This window comes from Ambystoma mexicanum, chromosome 3p, assembly GCF_040938575.1.
Source record: "Ambystoma mexicanum isolate Mex_15411 chromosome 3p, UKY_AmexF1_1, whole genome shotgun sequence".
NCBI classification, from domain to species: Eukaryota; Metazoa; Chordata; class Amphibia; order Caudata; family Ambystomatidae; genus Ambystoma; species Ambystoma mexicanum.
Window position 1 is genome coordinate 485564567 of NC_090925.1, and position 23624 is coordinate 485588190.

Genomic DNA, 23624 nt, shown 5'->3' on the forward strand with positions numbered 1-23624 from the left:
GTAGGCCCTGTTTTGGCTTGCAACCCTTTTGCCACCCTCTAAATCTGCCTCATCCGTAAACTCAGAAAAGAATAGGTGCTTTGAGACCACAACCCTGGTGATTGGGAGCATTGTAAAAGCTCAATAATTAGTACATACTTTAAAAACATATGGTTAGTGCCAATTGTCTGGCATTTGAATGTCCTATAGGCCCGATCCTTCTCAAATACGGCCTCGCAAGTGGAACATGCATTGAAGGCACCGTTGACTTATCTAACAAATGTGGATGTAATTTAGAGGTGCTTGCATGTTATTCACTGTAAATGTGTTCTGCATGTAAAATGTACCTGAGCTCAAAATTGTAAAAAAACAGACGCCTCATTAATACCATTAATGCTGCGGATCATAGAATACGGCTGAGTCCCACAAACAATGTGGTGTAGGTATCATATAGTCATTGATGCAGCATTCTATGCCACGCCTGAACATTCTCCATACTGTGGCTATTATAATGTCACAACCGCAGGCATCTCTATTAATAATCGAACATGTGCATGAAATTATAAATACTATTTGCATGCAATGTAATGCTTTTTTATCTCATGTCTGTTCATGCTACTATCTAGGGAATGGCCATTCACAGCACAGTGCGTTGAAGTCATACAATAGCAATAAGGCGCTAGACAAATATTAAGTAACATAACCTATCATAATGCCTGGAAGATCCTGCCTGCGAGTGCCCACCTGTGATGTCACCCACATCACTTCCAGGACCGACACACCTGTGCAAGCAACTGCCCCACCTTTCGTAGGGCCCTAAACTGCCTGTTTCGTTCTTACAAGCAATTGCGGCTAGTGTGACATGAATGTCACTTGATGTGATGCCATTGGTGCCAGGAATGACCAAAAAAGGCAGCTTCCTGTGATGCTTTCTGTGCCTGTGGTTATATGACCGGGTTTCCGGGATGCAATGTCTTTGATGTCGGCATTTATAGTAAACTAGTAATTTCGAAACCTGGAAAATGTCAAGTGTGGCCTTTAGATTTCTTCTGTCAAGGACATTACTAGAGTAATTGCAGATTCATTTTTCGAAGTGCACCATCATACTGTAATGTTTCCAATTCGGTAAATGTTTCTAATTTGCTTACCTCAGCTGCTACTCCAGCCCCCCCGCACCCCCAATATTGTGTATTTCATAACTGCATCGGTGCATCATGTCACATTCTGACGCACAGGTTTCCCGTCAGTATGCCTGGCTTCCCTGTTTTTTTTTTTTTTTTACAAATATAGAGTACACTTTTGAACACTGACTAATTTAACATGTGTTGGTCACGAGGTCTTCGTGTTATTACGTGATTTTACTTACCCTGCATTCGTCCCACGATTTACCTCAAGTTACCTACAACTCTCTTATTGGACCCTGTGACTACGTTTTGACAGAACTCTCTTAATTTCCTGTTATTAAACGTAGCATGTCGCAGCTCCCTACAGCTCTGTATTTCTCCCTGTGGCAAAAATAAACTGGCATTTGTTGGCAAACCAGGCATTTCTATTTTTTGATGCATGTATGTCGTTGCTCTGGTCCCGTTTGCTTCCCCGTGTCATTTGTTGTCGCCTGCCAGGAACCGGCCACCACCGGTATTAGCTCACTGTACACACAACGCATAGATGTCCTCAGCTGCCAGCTCCCCCACCGGCCCTTCTTCAGTGTTTGACTAAAATGTACCAGAAGTTGCACAATTGACCTGACAGGGCCCGGCGCCGCCCCTCCCCCCTCGCGGCGGCGGGGCTCCCCGCACTGTACATTCGGAAAAGTTCTTCGGCTCCACTCCACACTGGAGCGCCGGCCCGGGTCTGAAAGAGGGGGCGCCTCGGCGCGCTCACACGCGGGGGAGTTGCCCTATAACGCTGCCCCCTCGCGGTCTGACTTGGGTGGGACGCGCTCGGCTCTGCAATTACCTCAGATTGATCATTCCTGTGGGTTAGCGCCGCAGGAAACAGTGCGGGCTGTGGCTGCATGCGGAGTTGCGGGCTGCACGTATGCACTGGCGGGGTGCGACGTCATCAGAGGTGCTATATTTTAATATGTGGCCCATTTCTAGCCAAAACCGACCCTTCAGTTATCTAAAAACAAAAAGAGCCGGAAGCATCCGATGGCAGCGCGGTGTTTACAATCTGCCGTAATTGTACACCTATTGAAAACAAGAGCACACTGGGCCGTGGGGGAGGGGCCGATCCCAAGGCGCCCGCAGTAAAGTGTAATAGATTACAGACTCCGCAGCAGTGCTAGATAACCAGGCGCTATGAGCCCAGAGCCTGCATCCGGGAACCTAGCAGGTAAGCGCACCGTTTCTGAATGCTAATCTTTGCGGAATAACTAGTATTGACCTGGATATATAGCCATGGTCCGGATGAGGATGTGAGTTTAATTAGGGGAAATAACAAGCACAAAAACTATTGGCCGATCATAGCAAATGGGAACTGCGTCTTGTTAAAATCGAGTTAACTTATTTTGTGGTAAATTATTACGAAGGTGCATGTAGTCAAATTAGATCGTGTTTTTTTTATCTTTACAAATATGCTTTGCGTCTTCTGCTTAGGTTATTGAGTGGTTTTAATTAACTGCAAGATGGCTTTAAAAAAGTTGTTTTAGTATTTAAATAAGTAGTGATTGATCACGCAAATTAAGTTTAGCGAATTTATTGTATCCATGGTATTTTTGTAATGGTATCAAAAACTAAAAAAAATAATCTTAGAACTAAAAATGAATACGCAATTAAATCATTCAGACGATGGTTGTAATGGATACTTTGAAATGTGATAAAATGCAGTGGCGAGCATATCGCTTACACTCTTGTTGTTTTCGAAACGAGTTTCTTCATTTTCCGTTGATTTCGTCACACGTCATACAGTGCACGCGATATGTGCAAATCCAATCAAGTCTCAAATCGAATCAATGCATTGATTGGGAGATTTTGGGGGAGGAGTGGGAGCGTGCAAATCACGATGCGCCGAGAAGTTGCCCTGTTTGGGAGACTCGGGGTAATTTCCTCTTGGGGGGGAGGTTGTCCTTGCACTCTGGTTTCAGCAGGCAGACCCTAGAGCTCGCAGTTCACAGGGCTGGTCAGTTTCAGGAACGAGACTACAACCCCCAGGGCGCTGCGCGGCCGGCCGATCAATAGCACCTCTTTTGAATAATCAAGGGAAGCTCCTGGACTCAGGCCAATCAGCTGTCAGGGAGCCGTGATAAATCGCAATGCATTATTGATAATCATAATTAGTCTGACATGCGCGGTCCCAGCGAAGGGGGCGATTTCCCAACTCCTGGAATTTGCGGCGAGCCGGGGCGCCAGCAGTGCTGCACAGGGGCAGCCCCCGATGCTGCTGGAAGCATCATGTCCAGGCGCAAGCAGGCCAAGCCCCAGCACCTGCACTCCGAGCGGCCGGACGCGGGGGGTAAGTACAGCACCGCTCCCCTGCCTGCCCGGCGATTCCAGGGTCCACTGGTGGCCGAGTTGGGGGCACGCTCGTCGGGGTAGCTTAGGTGGTCTGGGTGGGTCTCTGGGGTCGTACCCTTTTGACCACTGTAGAATATATATATATATATTAATGTGTTTGTACACAAACTATCACACTTAATAACAATATGGTGGATTTTTAAAGGGCGGCCACTGTCCTGAGTCGGGTCAAGGTTCCTAGAGGCTGGCGTCCCTGATGTTGTAAATTTGTAAATGTACGTGGTGTGGTGTTAGTGGTGACTTTTAGACAGCTTGCTGGGTACGGTACAGTGAGCGAGCTGCTGGCAGCACCGGCCTGGCCGTGTGTACTGTGCAGCCTGTCCAGAGGTGGACGCCGGTCAGCCACGAACTTATTTTCGAAGTTCTCCTTCCTTGCTCTAATGTCCGGCATAGGGCCCGCCCTCAACCACGGTAAACGGGATTTTTTTTGGGGGGGGGCGGGGGGCCGTTATCGTTATTACGTGTGACTGTACAGGGACCGCGATCGCCCTGGCCCTGGAATCTTTTGTAGCTGACCTCCAGCCATCTTTGATTTCCGAATGACTAAAATAGCGCCGGACTGGTGGTCAGCGGTGCTCTACTCCCTGCACGGGGGGGGTTGGGGGGGCTGTGCGCCCCCTAGGTGAGGGATTTGCGGCCCAGCGCCAACTCGCGATACTGGGTGGACACGGGAGACCACCCCATGTGTGGGGTTAAATATTTTCTTCAAAAGCAATAACTATGTATATATTTCACATTATCTTTTGTGTTTTTTTTTTTTTATTGCACTGACTCTTCTTGCCGCTTGACTTGTGTTGGCTTTTCATCTAACTACACCAAATCCAGGCACAGTGTACAGCTAGACTGCCAAATGCTTCTGTTTTTAATTCGGTTCCTGGGCTCCACGTGTGGAGAACTTTTAAGGGGGTTGGGTTCGCCGCTCTGCCCAGTGCACGGGGACTTTAGCGTGTGATTGTGACCGGTGAAATGCAGGTGTGCGGGGTACACAGCAATTGGCTCGATCAGGCTAGGACCGGTTTTGTAACCAGGCGTGATGAGAAAAATATTCAATGGGGGGGGGGGGTGTGGGATTGTATGGGAGGTGTTCGTGTGAGTTTAAAGGGGTCCGGCCAAAATGACCCCCCCCCCCACCCCACGATATTTTTTTTAATGTACATTTCATCGGGCATGTACAGTATATCATACAATGTGCAGAAGTTGGGCGATTACTACGGTTTTTGTTCCATGGGGAGGGTCGCTTGATGACACATCATTGTGTCCGGTTAATGTCGCAGGAAGTAACACACGGCTGCCCTTGCCATGTTTAATGCATGCCTGATGTTGCCTTTGTGCATATGGTCCAGTTGGACATGTTAATCGCAGCCCTGTGCTGTGGAGCCGCACTAAACTCATTTCTGAAGCGAAGCGAGACCTAGCCTGACTATTGCAGCACAGCCACCCCCCACCACATCTATGTGGGATAACATGTAGCAATTGTGTGTGTGCGCAGTAATTGTGTGTGTGTGCGCAGTACAAGTCCTCGCTTGAGGATATCGAGTGACCTTTTTTTTAAATGGTGTACTAATATTTGTAAACTTTCATAGTTGCGCGCCTGTGTGGCTCTTTCTACTTTTATCCAATCGCTATGGAGTTCCCTACTAAATACTCAACCGCCGTTTGTTTCTTTATTTCTCTAGGTTGTAGCTGGTGGGCTTCTTTGAATTATATGTATTACGCGCTGGCGCCCTCCAGCGGTTGTTTCATTTGAACATGCCCCCCTGTAAAACGAACTACATATTCGAGTGTCCATATTCACTTATGCACGCCAGTGTACCAAATGTGTATTTTCTGTCGTGCAGACGGCCACTCGGTACTGCACTGCTTTTTGAACTTGGTAGAGTGCGAAAGACCTATTGGCGAGTTCAGTTTGGCACAGAAGAGCAACGCCTCGTTAAAAAAATTTAGTTTCTTGTGTAAGATTTTCCGCGTGATACATGTATACACGGATTGTAACCTTTCACGCAGCGCGACTATTTACCAAGCAGGGGAGTGTCTTGTGGAGTCGCTTAGTTTGGGGAAACAGTGTGTGTCCAGAACACTTCCGTGCTTTGTTAATGAGGGCATTACATAGTCTCGTTTCTAAGCCTAGTAGGCTGGTATGGGGGTTGTATCGGCTGTCCATTTGTAAATGTAACCCTCCGCGTTTCGTTTCAAATGCAGGCTTATTGTACAGTCCTTCACGCCCCCGGCTTCTAAGCACTGCGGCAGGTGTTTATTGTCCATTTTGCTAATACTTGACATATCGACCTCCTGGAGGGAGAAATATTGAGTTGCACCCTCCCGTGGGGTTCGCACTTGCGAAGTACGGGCTCGGGCTTGCCCTTATGTCAGAGGCCAACACTTTACCATGTAACGCCACCCTTGGGCTTTGGCGTGCTTCTGCGGCGCAGTTTGGTGCATGTCCGCGAGGCGCTTATCTCTAGTGCGCAGGCACATTATTCTAAACGGTGGTATGTGCCTCTTGATCCCTGGTACTGTTGCACGCGGAGAGACCGGGCGCGGTCCTCTTGAGTGGAGCCCCGCCCCCTCGTCCCTTGAGCCCCGCCCCTGCCGGACACTGTCAGTAGGTCTGACTGGATGACGGGAGGGGGGGGTTGCACGTACGTGAACTGCCCAGACCCGTAGAGCGGCGCTGGGGCAGCAGGCAGCGAGACCCCCGTCCTGTGGGGCAGAGGAGGATGCTGTGGCTAGAAGGTGCCCAGTGGGGCGTCGCGAGAAGCAGCTGTCAACCTTCTGCAAGCCGCTGCTGCAGTAAGTGGGGTGACTGCCGCGCTTGGTGTCATGAACTCTGGCCTCGGTGCCCCAGTACACACTGGGGGAGAACCACTCACGTCGGGTGTTTGGCATAACCTCTGTATGTAGATGCCATCTGCCACCGTGGGCGGGTGGGTTGCACAAATTACATGCCGCCCATTCGGGGTTATGCACTTTGATGTCTAGGGACGGTGGACAGTGAAACGCTGCAACCGGAGCGCTCTTCTGCTGCCCAGGAGCAGGGCTGGGTCGGCTGCTGATGGGCGACTGCCAGCCTCGCGCGCCGTGCACGTGAATGGAAACGATGCCTGTGGGGCTGGCGCCCCTCTGTTCCCAGCGCGGCCTCTGACGGCTTGACGGGGCCTCTGCTGCTGTAACCTTTGCTCCCCCGCCTGCCATGGGCGGTAAGTGGACGTCGGGCTCGCCGTTTGGGCCCCCGTGCGGATGACCTTGGCTGCGGGGTGCGCCCTGTTTGGTCGTGTGTGAAGTGTGCTGCGGTGGAAGGAGCCCCGGGTGCTGCTTATCCTGTGTTGCCTTCTCCCCCCACGTGGCTTTGTTTTCGTCTCCCTTGGCTCGCTTTCCGGGCCCTGGGCGGGCCTGCAGCTCCGGGTGCTCGCTTCTTCTCTGTAATGTCTTTAATCTGGGTGATCGCGGATCAATTAGAACAGTATAATAGCCCGGTCCTGTTGCTTTTTGACAATTAGGGTGTTTGATTAAAATGACGGTGCCCGGGTTTCACTAAACTTGGCTAGCTTTGTGGTTTTTCACCTACGCTTTGCCAGGTCCCGTTAGGACGGTGCATTCCAGCGACGCTCTCAAGAATATGTCCGAGTAGGAGCCCAGCTGCAGAGCCAACCACGCATTGATTGGGTCACACTATACAGGAAGCGGCGCCTGTGTGCAGTACCGGGCCCCTAGGCGCTGCCCTGGTTAATGGCTGATTAAAGCCTGCCTGGCGGTAGTGGCCCTCGCTCGCCGCTCTGCTCTCTTGAAGTCCCAGGGCAGCCAACGCATACTGCCCGGCGGGTTAAGCTGCCGTAGAAATCGGGAAAGCCGAGGGAGGGAGAGCGCACCCACCATCCGTTATGGGGGATAGTGCAATAAAACCGGAAGCGTGGCTTTTGCCGGCTATCGGACCCCGCCGGTGTTTGTTCTACTGAGTTATTTTCTTTGCAATCTGTCGTTTTGTGGGAACGTTAACAAGGCGTGGCGGTAAGAGCCACTTCAAGGTTTAGCTAGCACGCATAACGCAGGGCACCACAGACGGTGCCTGTTTTGGGAGGAGGGTGGGTGGAATTGGAAGAGAATGGGTCAAATGCTGCATACACGGTAACTCATTTCTTTCCGTATATAAGGTACTTCTTTTATTTTAATGTTTTTTTAACTTAAAACTTTTTTTTTTGTATTGTATGTAGCTTTTTTTTTTTTTTTTTGGCCTGGCGTCCGCGGTCCACGTTACTGTTCATGTATTTACCTTTAAGTCTCGATATGTAAACATGAGCGCAATTAGCATTTCTAGATTGGCGTCCCTCCTCGTGATTGCATCTTAAGCCCCTGCTGAGATGACTGCATTCTTTTTCCTTCGTGGATATCAGATGCTGCGAGATAACATTCCCTGGAGCGGCGAGGGGCCAGGTGACGAGGGCGGGCTCTGGATGGCCATCAATCACTGTCGGGCGCCTGGGCTCTCCTGACCGCAGCACCCCGGCACCCGACCTGCCTGCGCGAGAGTTGTGCTCCCCCTGTATGCCAAGGGGCAGCGCTGGCCCGCGACTAGCTTTAGTGACTGTGTGCCAGGGGGCCACTCGTGAGTCCGGAAGTTGGCTGCGCAAGACAGCATGCATGGTATCTTCCCCTGGGTGGGTGTATACGGTGCCCTATGTGAAGGTCGCTGTGAGGTGCCAGGCAGCACAGCGGATGGGGAGGAAAAAAACCTCCCACCATGTCGCATTCTGATGACCTACAACTCCAGGTTTCCACTTTCCGTACTGGTTTTCTGAAGAACTTTGTTTCCATTTCCAGATAACAACCCCCCTCACCCCAAACGGAACACTCGCTGAGCACTCTAAGTTGGTAGCTATAACCAAGTTACAATCTTCGTGTGACCACATTATGGTATGAACCTGCAAGGTCAAAGTGACCTGCACAATTGTTTTTTATGAATTTCTCAAGTATCCGTTTGGTAAAACCAGCATTACCGCACAAACGGCCAAAGTGAGCAGTTGTTTTAAGCGAGAAAAAAAAAACATGCGAAGTGGTAAATCATTTGGACATACCAACTTAGAGGGTTCCGCAAGTGTCCTCAAACTGTATCTACTCACTGGTCAACCACCGTTAATTTCCTGCTGCCTTTGATAGCTGATGTACTGTTGAATGCTTGCCCACCAGACTGGTCCATCCCCACCGACCTTTCCTGTACCATCTATGAAGAGACCTTTGGTCACCTGTACTCAACTCAATTACGTTTGTCATGTAAGATTTCTTGTAACAGCGCCTCAATGCCCCTTTGCTGTAAGTGTGCTATGCAAATTAATAAATACCGTTCAGCCTTAACACCAGGCTCCATCCATATTTTGCTGGGAGGCGTTGGGTATTGGCCACATGCAACGTGTCGCGCCACCGTTTACTGTGCGGTATAGTCTCCAGTCTATCCTCTAGATTGTGCGCCTTCCCCGGTGTGCCCTGCAGTCATGCTTCAGCGTGGTTCCTCACTTGTGATGAATTCCATATTGCTCCCGTAAATCTGCCTCCAATAGCCGCCTATCTGTGGACAGCCAATGTAAATTTAGCCTCATCTTTTCCAATTGAAACAGCAACCAAACGAATGCCCTCGCACCAATTCTAACTTATGATTTCACTCTGTAAAGAAGCCAACTGACCAAACTAACCCATAAGTGAGCCCGTCTCATGGTGATTTGGCCCTGGTCTGTGCTCTGAGGAGGTGACCCTACAGCATAGAAGTTAGATTTTAGTGGTGCATATGAACTAGTTGTGCAGTTCCTCGGCCACAGTGCGCCATAATTTAGGTGCTGGTTGCGTTTACGCATCAGCCCACGACGCAGTTGGTTCCTTCTTGCTCCTCTCAACCATGCTCTCTCTTGACACTGGCACCTCCAGTCGCCCAGTGCGTGAGTCCCTTCATGGTCCACACCTTTTTGGCACATGGCAGCTCCTCATTTTCCAAATGGATCACTTCTTGTTTTTGCCCTTTTCAGCCATGCACTACATATAAGTACTCGATCGTCTGTCCATCTCGTGTCTTAAATCCACACACCCCAAGTCTATTGACTTTGCTTCTCAGGGCCCCCTACATGCTCTCTCGTTTCTTTCCATTGACCTTCTGGGGGGCTGCCTACGTTCATGCAGTCAGCCGTCAATTCTCCTTGCCTACAAAATCTTTTGAAAGATGAAACGCCCAGCCGCCATCTTGGCACCCTTCTTCTGGCTTGCTCTACCCCTAGAATCAAGCCATCACACATTCCAAGGATTAAATCCGGCTCTTGACCTAAACTTAAGGCTAAGCCGTGCGGCCCCCTTTCACCGGGCCACCTCTGTAAAGTACCCACGTGTGGAAATGTCATTTTTCCGTATTCTATTGTGCAGTGTTTATAGTTTGTACCCCATCTTTCAGAAATACTTAAACTAATATATATATTTTTCCTTTTCAGCTGAACTTAACGGGTGCAGGAGTGATGGAGATGGCAAGATGAGCGTCAAGAGATGTAGAATGGAGGAGACGCATGTCTGCGAGAAGTGTTCGGCTGAGTTTTTTGACCTTTCCAAGTTCATCCAGCATAAGAAGAGCTGCCCCAAGACCACTCCTGTCTTAATCATGAATGACCGCAAAGGAGTGTTACGCACTGAAGGGTTCCCAGAATCCTCTCCTGTGCGTAACGGTATGATGAGCCCGAATGCACATGACGTGCAGCCTGAGAGTTCAAATGGTTATGTGGACAAAATCAAGGAAGAGACCTCCCCAACTCCTATTGCCTCAGTGGGAAGTCCATACCAGAAGACTCCGTCACCATCGATTCCAACTCCCCCTGCGGTTAGCTACTTGCCAAAGGTACCGAACACTAACGTTACTTTACAGACCATACACGGCACAAAAGTGGCGGTGAACCAGCACACAGCAGACACCGTTTCACCACAATCTGTCGGCTTCAATGCAATTCCTCTCATCCTTGAGCAACTTGTTTGTCTGCAGCAGCAGCAGCTCCAACAGATTCAGCTGACTGAGCAAATCCGCATCCAGATTGCAATGATGGCGCCTCACGTTCTTCACCCATCCGTTGCGTCTGCTTCTGATCCCCTGAAAGCATTGGGGGCTCACCTGTCTCAGCAGCTCTCTGCTGCAGTTGCTCTAATTGGACAGAAAGCTGGTCACCAAAGTCTATCACTGGAATCCTTCATGCAGGGGAAAATAGCCCCTCCTAATATGGTGATGTCAGCTGGCGCCAGACCCATTGGACTGCCTTCCTCCCATTTCAAACCGGAAGCAAATCGAATGATCCATAACAGTGTTGCACGATTTCCCAATCCCTCGCAAGCCCAGCCCCCAAAATCTGTCATTTCCCAAAATCCTGCTTTGTCGCTGGCTTCTACAATGGACTCTTCAAAAAAAGGGAAGCCGCCCAACATCGGTGTGTCCGAGAACAGACCCACCCCAGATGAATCGTTTTTTAAGCATAAATGCAAGTTTTGTGGTAAAGTCTTTGGGAATGATAGTGCGCTGCAAATACATCTTCGGTCTCATACTGGTGAGCGACCCTTCAAGTGTAACATTTGTGGCAACCGGTTTACAACGAAAGGGAATCTTAAGGTTCATTTTCAGCGGCACCGCGACAAATATCCCCATATCCGAATGAACCCTTACCCTGTACCTGAGCATCTAGACAATGTTCCCACCCCCAGTGGCATTCCTTATGGCATGTCGGTGCCCTTAGACGAGTCCAATGTACTCGCAGACATTAAGCCGGTGTTGTCGTCTCTGCCGATTGGACTGAATCTCTCTCAGAATGTTCCCCTCATAGCTGGTATCAAGGATTCCAATGGCGGCTCCCTCCCAACCAATGTGCAGTCCAGACCATCTTCAGGAAGTGAGGGTGGGTCCTCTTCTGGTGCCATCAGCCACGCTTCTGTTACAGAGCACCAGAAGTTTAATTCTCCTCAAACAAATGGCTTTTTCAGCGGATTCAATGGGAATGAACAAGCATCCGAGACCTCGAAGCTCCAGCGGCTTGTTGAGAACATTGACCGATCATCTAGGGACCCCAATGAATGCCTGATATGTCATAGAGTGCTGAGTTGCCAAAGTTCCTTAAAAATGCATTACCGCATTCACACTGGCGAAAGACCTTTTAAGTGTAAACTCTGTGGCCGTGCTTTCTCAACCAAGGGTAACCTCAAGACTCATTATGGTGTTCACCGGGCCAATACCCCATTAAAGATGCAGCATTCTTGCCCAATTTGCCAGAAGAAGTTCACAAATGCTGTGGTTTTACAGCAGCACATCCGCATGCACATGGGTGGGCAAATTCCCAACACCCCTCTCCCAGAAGGGGCGAGTGACCATCCCGATTGCACGCTGTCTGAGAAGAGCGGAGAACTAAATGACACTTTCACTGACGACCCAATGCAAGATGGTGAATTGGACGATTCGGAATTTCCACCGGCTCCCCCTCGCACCTCTAAGCCACCAAGTCCGAAAAGTGAGAATCCCCCAGGCTCCCCAACAATGATTAATTCTAGCATTGCAGCTCTAGAGCAACAGATGAACATTGTGAATTCTTCTTTGAACTTGCAACGGCAAAGCAGCATCAGATCTAGTGGGATGAGCTCCCCGGGCAGTGATGGCATGTCCAACGATTCCTTATCCCTGGAAGGGGATCAAGAGTTTCAAAATGGCAGGAGCCCAACTGCTTCAGAATCTGCATCTTTCCCGGCCACCTCGCCGCCCAGCAGCCAACATGAAAGACTTGCCTCTAAATCGCCAGTCTTAAATGGGCAGGGGTTTGATGTTGGCTTGCCCGGCCAAGCAGCGAGTTCAGAACATCGCCCCATGGCTCAATTTTTTGGCAACCCCATGGATCGTCCTCTGGATCGTTCACTAGGCAACTATATGGACCATCCTGTGGGAAATTCTATAGACCGGCCGGCAGAAAGTGAGCTGGATGATTCTATGGAGAACTCCATGGATCAGTCCATGTACCCTGATACCGATGGAGCGCTAGATCTTACTTCTGCTAATCTTGGAAGAAGGGTCATCAAGGAAGAACCTGGGTTATATTTCTCAAATGGAGACTATGGTAAGAGTTCATTGCCGTTCTTCCCTCACTAGCCCGCTCTAATCTGTGCTCGATAATGGGTATTTTTGTACTGCAGACTCCTCCTTGATGGGTATATTGGTGATGTAGCCCAATAACCGGTGTTACAAAATACTGTCGTTCCACGAGTTATTTTTATGAAATATTAACCAAAACGTTATTGGGTCTGTCGGCTGCCTCGTGTTGCGTGACTGGTGTGCGTAGTTCTGAATGCTCTTGCTATTCTATTATGGGATGGCCATGAAACCTTTTCCTGCATGCCTCTTTTCTAAGCTTGCGTTTGGCCCTCGCTTGCATTTGGCATTTCGCGATCCCGTAGTGTTCACTGTAATGCGGGCTTTTCTACTCTGGAATTGTATTGAGCAGTGATTGTTTTGTAACAGTGGTTCGTGTTCATACATGACCCCACCCCCCCACCGTTGGGGCATGCTCTGGTTGCTCGCAAGGATACTTGGTAACCTGTGGAGGAGCCTACGCTTACTTGTCGTTTTTTAATTAAGAAATGACCCGTCGTTCATGCAATGTATGTGGATTTCATCTGTTTCCAAGTCCGTGTCCCAGATAGCCCATTATTTGGAAACGGTCTGTTTTTCACAAACACTAAATTGGTCTAAAACCTTTTCCACTAGTCCAGTTTTCTTCCTGGACAGTGTGGCATCTTAGTGTGTCTGTTACATTGGGTGGAGCCAGGGATTATTCTGCCCAGTGACCTCGTGTGACACTCCCATTTGTTTCTTGCAGGAAGGAGCAGTGCTTCGGGCGCCTTTCTTCAGGCACCACCGCCGCTTGTCAAACTGGAAGCCTCGTCTGATCGCCTCTTTGGGGACCTCCACACGGGTGCAATGCAGTTGGGTAGCCAGCCACCTGCGTCCTCCCGCCTGTCTCCACTTCTGGCGCCGCCTCGTCGATCAGCGAAACAGCACATCTGCACTACATGTGGGAAGAACTTTTCTTCTGCCAGTGCTCTTCAGATCCACGAAAGAACTCATACTGGTGAGAAGCCATTTGCCTGCACCATATGTGGGAGAGCTTTCACCACGAAAGGAAACTTGAAGGTAACCCGCTTCTTGCTGCACTCCTTCAATTCAAATGATTCTAGTCTTGACTGCTAATTCGTTCCGTGCTTTCAAGCTATGGGATTGGTGGGAGGATGGTAATGCAGGAGTTGTACAGCTGACAGAAAGGGAACTAGAACGGTGTATGTAATCATTGTGGTTTTATATGATGCTTGCTAGTGTGTGCAGATATTAGTATGTCGCCACAACGTTGATATTTTTTGTTTTAAAGCCCCTTATTTGATTTCCCAACTGGTGCCAAGGCACTTTGCAATTGTAGAGTGAAAGCCCCACGAGGCTAACTAAGGCTGCCTGACTCTTCACGCAGTCAATCCCCATTTACCCTTTTCCATGGAAGGTCATCCTGTGTGGTTGCTCTCTGGGGCTATAGGTTGCCCCATGGGGTAGTATGGCGGTAATACGGCTTGCAAACGGCACATTAACTCTGCTTTTTCAGTTCCCCCAAAATGGTTCCTTTCGGCTTTAGCACATCTCTGGTAGTTGGCAAGAGTACTCTCCTCTTTGTGTAGTGTTAAACTTCTCTTCCTGCTGCTCAACTGACCCTTAACCTTTGCTAAATAACTAAACTCTTTACCAGCAGAAGCCTCAGTATGTTACTTTTTAAAAATATTTATTGAGTTTTTTTTGTTGTTGTAATATTTACTTTTTGCCTAAGGAAGAAAACGCGTGTTGCACGTTTATGTTTAATACTCTTCTTCCCCCTTCTCAATAAATTGTAACTCTATATGGTCACGCATTTTACCATATTGGGTTGATACCAATTGATGTAATGCTAAAACATGGAAGGGGGTGTTTAAGACTCTTAAGCAGAGTTAACATTCAAATGGAAGCTTAGTGTCGCCAGTCCAATCGCACTCCTCTGAATCCTTACTTTAAATGTGGTCCTGGAATGGCAGTACTTGATGTTGTTGGCCTGCGGAAACCGTACCTCATGAGGAACACATGCTCTTGTACACGGGGGGGGGGGGGCAAGGGGTTGAGCTCCAACATCCGGATATTAGAGTCTTGCACGCACTGCACCTCCCCCATTTCCCCTTGCTGCTCTCAACATTCCACTGTCCTGCAATTGGCTGTCTCTAGGCCAGTAGACTTCAAACTGTGGGACTGCTACCCGGGGAAGTGAGAACCTTCCAAAAGGGAAGGCTTTTAATAGGAGATGCATTGTGGGTGGGGGAGACATGTAAATATGTTTTTCTCTGGGAATGGGGGGGCGGGCTCAACATAAGGATTGGAAAGCACCACTCTAGCAAGCTAAGGCCCGCAGTATCTATATGGCTATTGTGGTCAATGGGTTCTATGTCTGAAGGCCGCGCACAGGTCACAATCTGTGGCTGCAACCTGTGCTCTACAGAGCACGTACCCAGAAGCCTGGGGCACAGCACACTTTTGTTGGCAACCTTTTGTGACCCATGCTTCTGGTTACTTGCTCTACAAACTATGGGCGGGCCCAAGAGACTGATCTCTTGGTACAGTTGACTTAACGTTTTCATCCAATTCTCCCAATTTAAACGGACAAAAAGGAGGTGTATGTGCGTGTTGTGTCCCGCGCTCCCTCGACATAAATGTCGTTGATCATTTACTGTACTTCAATTTACCATTGTTTACTATTTTCATTTTTGTAGGTCCATGTTGGAACCCATATGTGGAACAATGCTGCCAGGCGTGGTCGAAGACTTTCAATCGATAACCCTACTACCCCTGTTCAGGGGAGCGAAACTAGGATGCCAGAAATGTTTCCCAAAGATATGGTGCCTCCTTCGATGAGCATTGATCCGGCGTTGTGGAATCAGTATGCTGCAGTGCTGACGAGTGGCTTGGCCATGAAGACTAACGAAATCTCAGTCATCCAGGGCGGGGGCATCCCCACTTTACCAGTCAGTATTGGGGGAGGTTCGGTCATGAGCAGTGCTTCCATCACCATCGATGGTTCTCAGTCGGGCATGCGACGCCACACTAGCTTGGGACACGGCGGGATGAGCCGCACGCTCTCCGACATGGAGAAAGCTAGTGTTGACAACTTGCAAACGCGTCAGTTCCCTCGTTTTATGGAGGAAAGTAACATCGCTGTCAGTTGAGGACAAAGTGACAGCCTTGCAAAATGAACTATTCTGTTTGTACTTATGTAAATATGTTGAAGAAAGTCAACCACATTTCCGATTGCTGTGCAACATTATTTTATGGATGTCTTTTGTAGAGTTGGCCAGAGGACAATCATGACTATGCTTCGCAAAATGAATAGAAGGTACTTCTATCTCACAAAAAAGATACGGGTCTTGTGCGGGCAGGCTTCTTAAATTATGACTTGAAGTTTTTGGTAATTTCCAAGGTTAAACCGGTTTACCTCTATTACCTGGAGTCCTTACTTTCTGTGTAGAACTTTGATTAAAAACGTATGTTTTCCAGAACTATTTAAACTACTTATGCGGGTATCCACTCTTGAATGTCTGCCATCCTTTTAAATTTAAATCCATTTTTTCTTCCATGTACATTTTTGTTTTTTTCCTCCACCATATGGCTGCTGTTTACAATTTTTCTTTGATTTCCCAGAGAACTGTGCCAATAGTTTTTTTTTTTTCTTTATCGCACATTTTATTATTTTTTCAGAGATTTCTAACTTAATATTATGTATAAATCTCCCAAAGCGAAGGATGGACAACTTTGTATTTAAGGAGGTAGTCACCTGTAAGTCCTTTCCGATCCATACAAGCAACACTTGGCCGCCTCTAATTGCAACAGTCCAACATCAAGGTCTGTGTTTATGAATGAAATATGCACGCTTGATCAAGCAAATGTTGCATAAGACTATATTACCCACATGTGGCTGCGTGCTTACAAACCTGTGTGAAGAAAGAATACCTCCAGCCTATTGCAGGATTTGTAGAGCGGGGTTGTTAACATGTACTGTTGGGACTCTGCTGTCTGAAGATGGTGGTCGCTTTGTGGCAACCTGCAGGGCTGCATGTCTCAATGGAAGATTTGTGGGAGCCTGTGTTGGATCCATATCTATTTATCTACCTCATTTGTCTATGTAGTGTTAGTGCCTAATTCTTAATGATGACCACTGTTTGAGTTGACATTTCTGAACATGCTCCATGCACTGAAACCTTTCTGTATTAGTAGGAGCACCTGAGAAATGTCACGTTTTTCTTTTAACTTTGCTGGGTTCTATACAGCTGTAAAAAGAGGGAAGGAATGTTGCTTTTTGTTTTTTTGTCTTTATTATTATTATTTTTTTTTTTACTTACGAATCTATGTTACAAGGGTTCTTTTGAGGAAAATGACTGGGTTTTTTCCAGGTCCCTGAGGCTGTGTGGGTACGTATACCGAGTCCATTTCATTTGGAAGGCATGAAAAGAACTGTGTATTACCAGAACAATGCAAATCTTGATTGCACCTCGTCCTTGCTTTATGATCAAATTGCCACGTTGTGCCTTTCCTGCTGGACTTCATCGATTTAAACAAGCCGGTTTACGGTGCAATCCTGGAGTCCATACTGAAGACGTCTCGGATGTCCGTTGTGAATGTTTTGTACTTTTGAAATGCAGTGTTCAGCATCCACTGAATGTATTATTGATCTATTTCTCTTGACGTTTGAGAATAAATTTGGGATGGCCTTTTCACAATCGCTTTGCATTTTCACCTTATTTTTGTCCTGTGAGGATGTTGGGAGTAGCTGGTTGAGGATTATTTTGATTCAAGACTGGTGCGTCTTTTTCCCCACTCTGACACTGGACCAGAGGCTGCAGGCTGTCCATTGCCAGGGAGTCTTTGTAGTCTCTCCACAGTTCCTGTTCTCTGGGGGCTCTAATACATATGGACGTGAAGATCAAATGACACAGCTCTTGATTAAACTTAAATATCAGTCTCAGCCAATGCTCTCTAGAAAAACGTTTTGCATGCTTTTTTGTCGAAATCATTTGTGTACGTGTCTAGACGGGAGTCGTGTGTGCCTGAACTTTTAGGTCCCATCCCTGCTGCATGAGACCACATTAACCCCAGACATGCGTCAGCCTTATTTAGTGTCGTCGGTGTGGTGTCGCTTGAATTACAGAGGTTGTTGTAGTTTCATCCTACATCTGGCTTTCATGCGATTTGCTTTCCAGATACATCGGAACATCGTTGCAAATTTTAACTGTGGTTCATTCCTCCGTGTTCTCAGAATTCCCATCTGCTACACGAGGCTGAAATGTGGGTCAAGAAATTACAGCTTTGTTATTCACTGTTACATTTCATTGACACTTTGTGGGTATCCCCAGAGAAGATTGAGGGTGCATCTCTCCCTGGCCATGCACCATGGACCCCTTTTTTTGGGTTAGCGATGGAATGTCAAGTACTCTAGGGGCAATGCCTCAATGAGCGAGGCAGTGTGTTGGATCACACATTTGGTAGCCTTCTCGAAAGTCAATCACAACTGTCAGTCTTGGAATAAAGAATTAACCCTATAATGCTTCGGTGTGACAGTGGCAATTATCAGTGCAGACACCTCCTGGCATTGTTATAAGGGATTGTATGTCATAGAGTTGTTACAGTGGATGGTAAATGGGGTATTAAAGCCATCATGTTGTGCTGCATTTCCTGCACTGTCGGGCGTGCCGTAGCATGAGCTGATGTTCTATTCAACGGCCATCATTTCCTTCACAGGCTTGCAATTGCCAATAAAGCATGTCAATACAAGGTGAAGACTTATTAAATCAAAAAATAATTGGGGTGAGGGATCATTCATTTGGTCCTCTGGTGTACCCGTACACATTCACAACCAAACTGTTACTGTTGGGTCAACTGAGTTTATGACCCTAAGTTGTTTATTCAACAGGTCATTTCTTACAAATTAATCAAAGAATAAATAACCCAAAGTGGACACTGCGTCAATTTCAACAAAAGGTGGTACCAATGTGTACAATCAAATCAGAGGGATTAAACACGTGCAATACATGTTTCCTTCCATTTTCGACAATACATTTACATAAACATCTGCTATCCAGAGAATTCTGCCTTTCTGGAGTACAAAGAAACGGTGTGACATTGAACACTGAAGATTACAAAAAAGAGGTTGTTGACATTATAATATTTCGGTCAGATTCGTGTGGAATTGGCCTTCTTCAAACCGGGAGAATTATGTGTAATCGGTGTCCATTGGGTATCTGTCAAAATACAATTGACAGTGGATGTGTGAGTTAGATCAGTGTGATATATCCGGAAGCTTATTGCATAATTCAACAAATCTTATTGCTAAACAAAGTGCAGGGCCATTGGTGTCGGGCTTACCTCCAGTGCTTGTTTGCTGCAGTAATTACTTTCAAATGGCCCTCTTCAAGTGGTGGGTGGTACTCGTACCTCCAAACCACATCTATAAGTGATGATAGCGAGAAAACCAGTCCAACTATGGAAAAACCAAAAGGGGTATGGATGGAACTAGTTGTAGGACTAAGAGAATACAAATCTTATTCTAAATTAAGTGGTGAGGGACGGTTCTTACCAAACGGCCCCTGATACCATGCGTTAAGTCATGGATCTGGTAAGAAAATGGGTGGAAATCCTGTGTTGCCAAACGTTGTCCAACTGGAATATCAACCAACTGTAAATTGAAAAACCGACACGTGCTGTGTCAGTTTCTAACTATCTATATTATAATGGTTCATGCAATAAATGTCTACCAACGCCGGTGGTAATACTTGTATAAGCTGTTGTGGCTTCCGTTGTCTTAAAATCTGAGGCCGTCACGTGTGAAGTGCATGTTCTCAATTTTAGCCTTATATAGTTAACTGTAGGCGCTCAAAAGCGGCGTCCCAACTGGCGCGAACCACTCAAATGTGGTATTAGTACACAGTTAAGCCTGGTGTCATCTGCGTGGTTTAAAAACAATAATTACATCTTGTTTGTATATTTCCTAAAGTCGATCGAAGGTGGCTGTACTGTATCCAAGGTGACTTAATGATGTGACCTGCATGCAATATTCTTGGCGTGTCATTTTAGTTACTAGGTGCAGAGCAAGAATGTTTTTCCCCTCTCTTTCGGGCTCCTGTGTTAGTAAGTGGACGAGTTCTTGTTGATGAGTAAGTGAACCCGGTGCCTTGCAATCTAGCCCTGTGATCAAGTGACTTACTCAGGCTAGCTAGACGTGGCGAAAAACCATTTTACTGTGATGCCGCGCAAGGACTTGGCTGTGCCGCTGTGGAACAAAACGGCATATTACTCGCTGTGAGGGATGCCGGCAGAGTGTTGCCGTGGAAATAGTTGCAAAGCAAAAGTGAGCTTGGGCTGAAGCCACGCCTACGGGCCTCGTCATAAATCCAATTGCCCAATCGGATTTAGACGTTTGTCCTACTGGAAGGGGTGCGAGTGCTGTGCCGTCCGTAGGTTGGTGTGTGCAGATAAGATGGGTTGAAGCAGGTGCAGGCACTCCTGTATGCTCATCGCTTTCCTAATGTAGTGGAACTACATAAATTGTGCCTGATGTGTACTGTAGCCAGAAAACTGGCTGGGCGTGTCCACCAGTGTCTCATGTAAGTATCTTACATGTTACCTTGTGGTGCATAGTTGTAAAATTGTATGTCGACGTGTTGCATAGTACATACCATCTGTGCCAATAGCAATACATTCTTATGTCACAATTGTACTAAAAAAAAAACAGGCAGTAGCTCATCTCGTTACATCCTATATATGTGCCAATTGTGAACTGATGCAAAATATATCCGGGCAATCTGGATTAAGCATGCGTTCCTATAAATGATTGCTGGTTGATCTCATTGGTGGTATGACACATCTTAGGTTTTTTTTTTAAACAAGTATAAAAATCAATCAACACAATACGAGGACTCCCTAGTTCCGAGGGTGTCTGGCATGAAATGTTACATGAATATCACGTGCTCCAGTCAATTATATTTCTGGCACAATTCAAAGTCTGTTCACATCCCATGTTGGTCTTTTACTTATTTTTGTTATATCACAGGACAAGCAATGGACCCATATATCATGTATTTGATAACATTTCAACATGTGTCCCTGTTGGTTATTATTCCCATTCTCACATGTCTTATTCTCAACATATAGCTCAATTATCCCAGTGGCGGGTTAGTGCCAACCTTTATAATGCTGCATTTATTGTCACATGATTGATTGCATGAACTCCCTCTACATGTCTTGGAATCTAAATTGTGAATAAAAAGAAAGCTTCCCCCGGTGGTTATGATTTTAGACTGGAGACTTTCTCATATGGTTCAGCTTCTTTGTCCTTTTCAGGATTTACTTATCGAAATGTTTTATCAGTTTTATAGGTTCCAGACGTTTCCTTTACACTGTGACATTCAGTCCATTGTGTCCAATCTGTATCCATTGTTCTAGTCTTGTTAGGGATAGATTGATGTCACCTCCCCTCTTCTTTGGGGTCAGTTGCTGAACGATAGTCCAGGTAAGATCTTGGTTCGAATGTCCCAACCGGGTGTAGTTTTCCACCAATGGTTTGTCTACAATTTTTCTTTTTGTGCATGACCGATGTTAGGAAATGCGTTGCTTGATTGGTCTTGTGGTTTTGCCTATGTAACTTAGGTTGCATGGACATCTGATGGCATATATCATATGTTTACTGTTGCAATTTGTGTGATTCTTGAGGACCCCGTGGAAATCATTATGTACAAATGTTTTGCTTGATACCATGTATTTGCAAGCCACACAATGCCCACAGCTGTCATGTCCTACCGCCTGGGGCATGTTCCACAGCGTGTTAGGTTCTTTGTTTGGTTCTATTTGTGTGAACCACTTAGATTTTTATTTTTCTTGAATGCGAACATGGTTTGTAAGTGCCACGGTATTGGCTGCTCTTTTTAGATTTTTTTTTATTTTTTATTTCTTTTGTGCCGTTTTCAATGATTTTTTTTGGGTGGTTTGTCGGCCAGCCGAGTTTGTAGTTGATTTGCATGTACTTCATATTTCTCTCTGAGCAATTCCTCCGGATCCGAAGAAATTGGCCGTATGGTAGGTTATATTTCAGACCTTTCGGTTGGTAACTTGAAGTGTAATAAACTGTTTCTGTCTGTAGGTTTCCTGAACAACTCTTAAGAGTTGCCGGATCAGTAGCTGTAAGGCTAGAAAATCGACAGCCTGGTAGTGCCATTCGATGGTGAATCAAATGTAGTCATTTCAGTTGTTAAGCCATTCGTGGAAGGCTAGTAGGTCGTCAATGACTGCCCAGAGCAACAAAACATCATCTATGTAACGTTGCCATAGTTTGATGTTTACTTTAAAGTGATTGTTGTCACTCCACACATGGTGGTCTTCGTATTGTGCCATGTATAGGTTTGCCACATCTGGGGCAGAAGCAGCCCCCATGCTGACACCCTTTATTTGCTGGTATAGCTGTTTCTCAAATATGGAGACATTTTCAGACATAGCGAGGCAGACGCATTCCAAAATGAAGTTTGTCGGTGTTGTGGTAACGTTGTTTGTTGAGGCATAGCCTGAGTGCCTCTTACCCTTCCCGCTGGGGGATGGAAGTGTATAATGCATCCACGTCCATGGTGGCCAGGATACAGTTTGGTATTAACTGTTTGTAATATCTTGATTGCGTTGGTGGTGCCCTTTATGTAGGAGATCATTTTGCCTACAAATGGTTTCAAAAAGTAGTCAGTGTACAAATAGAGCGACTCTAAAAGGGAGTTGCAGGCGGAGGCTATTGGTCTTCCTGGGGGTTTTGTTACGTTTTTATACATTTTTGGTAGAATATAAAACACTGGTGTTCTCGGATGTGATTATTTAGACATTTTTGCTCACCCTCGCATATCCACCCTTCTTCTTTGGCATGTCTAGTTAAACTCAAACTCTCTTACTGTATCCTATGAGTGGGATCTTAGTGAGTTTTTTTTTGTATGCTGTATCGTCTGCGAGGAGTCGTTGGCATTCAAGGTTATAGTGTATAGTATCCATGATCACGATGCCACCGCCTTTTGTCCACTGGTTTGGTGCTAATAGAGAGGTTTGAGTTAAGTTCTGTCATTGCTTTCCTCTTTCCCAGGCTCAGATTGTCTTGATGGTAGTTTTTTCAAGCTAAGCCTTCTGATACTGTTTTCATGATCATTTTTTTCGAATCTGTCAAATTCCACTGGTATGTGTGGAGGTGGCGTGAAAGTGGATTTGGGCTTGAAACCTGTGGTGTTAGTCTTGAGCACTGGTAGCCCCAAAATCCAAAATGGCCTGGGTTTTTGGCAAGTGTACTTCAAAAAAATATTTGAGTCTTATGTTCCCCAAAAAAAAAAACAATTTTCAGTTCCAGTTCAATCTGAAAAAGATCTGCTTTTGTGGCAGGGACAAGAGAGGCCGCTCCAAGTGCTTTTTCTGATTCTTTTAAAATCCTGGTGGGTAGATTGAAAATTGAAATCTGATGGATCAGGGTTGGTGGAGTACCATTGTCTGGTGTTTGGGTGTGGCTTCAGCCTGAACGCACTTTCGCTTTGGAACGATTTCCACGGCAACACTCCGCCGGCGTCCCTCACAGCGAGTATACGCTGTTTTGTTCTGCGCCCCTACAGCAGTCACCAGGTCGGCATCAGTGGCACAGCTCGAGCCTAGTAAGTCCTTGCGCGGCGTCATGCAAAATAGGTTTTCGCCATGTCTAGATAGCCCGAGTAAGTCACAGGATCAACGGGGCTAGATTGGAAGGTGTGGGATGTATTTACCCATGCATCCGAGCCCTACCTCAAAACTGTGCAGTACTGACATGAAAACATCATGATGGCCAGAGCTTCCCAGAAAATGCACAGGGAAATGCATGAAGAATAGGCTGCCACTCATTTTTGCCGATGTTATGGGCACAGAAGGAAACTGCCTAAAACCACCATTGGACTACCCACACAGTAGTCTGAAACCATTGGGAGTGGCAATGCTGATTGCCAAAAGCAAACCCATAACTGTTGGGAATTCATTTTCTTAAATCCCAAAAA

At 46.7% G+C, this 23624-nt stretch overlaps 1 protein-coding gene across 4 annotated transcripts; it reads left to right on the forward strand.

Moving 5' to 3' along the window:
• The first annotated feature begins 1807 nt into the window (after positions 1–1807).
• On the forward strand, positions 1808–17315 carry SALL4 (spalt like transcription factor 4). 4 transcript variants are annotated; one of them, XM_069651150.1, is made up of 4 exons: positions 1808–2316; positions 9959–12598; positions 13358–13671; positions 15315–17315. In XM_069651150.1, the coding sequence occupies exons 1-4, from the start codon at positions 2283–2285 to the stop codon at positions 15765–15767; spliced, it is 3441 nt and encodes a 1146-aa protein (XP_069507251.1). In that variant the 5' UTR covers positions 1808–2282; the 3' UTR covers positions 15768–17315. The 4 variants fall into 4 exon arrangements, with proteins under 4 accessions (XP_069507251.1, XP_069507250.1, XP_069507253.1 ...); XM_069651149.1 differs by lacking the exon at positions 1808–2316 and adding an exon at positions 3056–3435; XM_069651152.1 differs by lacking the exon at positions 1808–2316 and adding an exon at positions 6144–6287.
• Positions 17316–23624: the final 6309 nt, after the last annotated feature.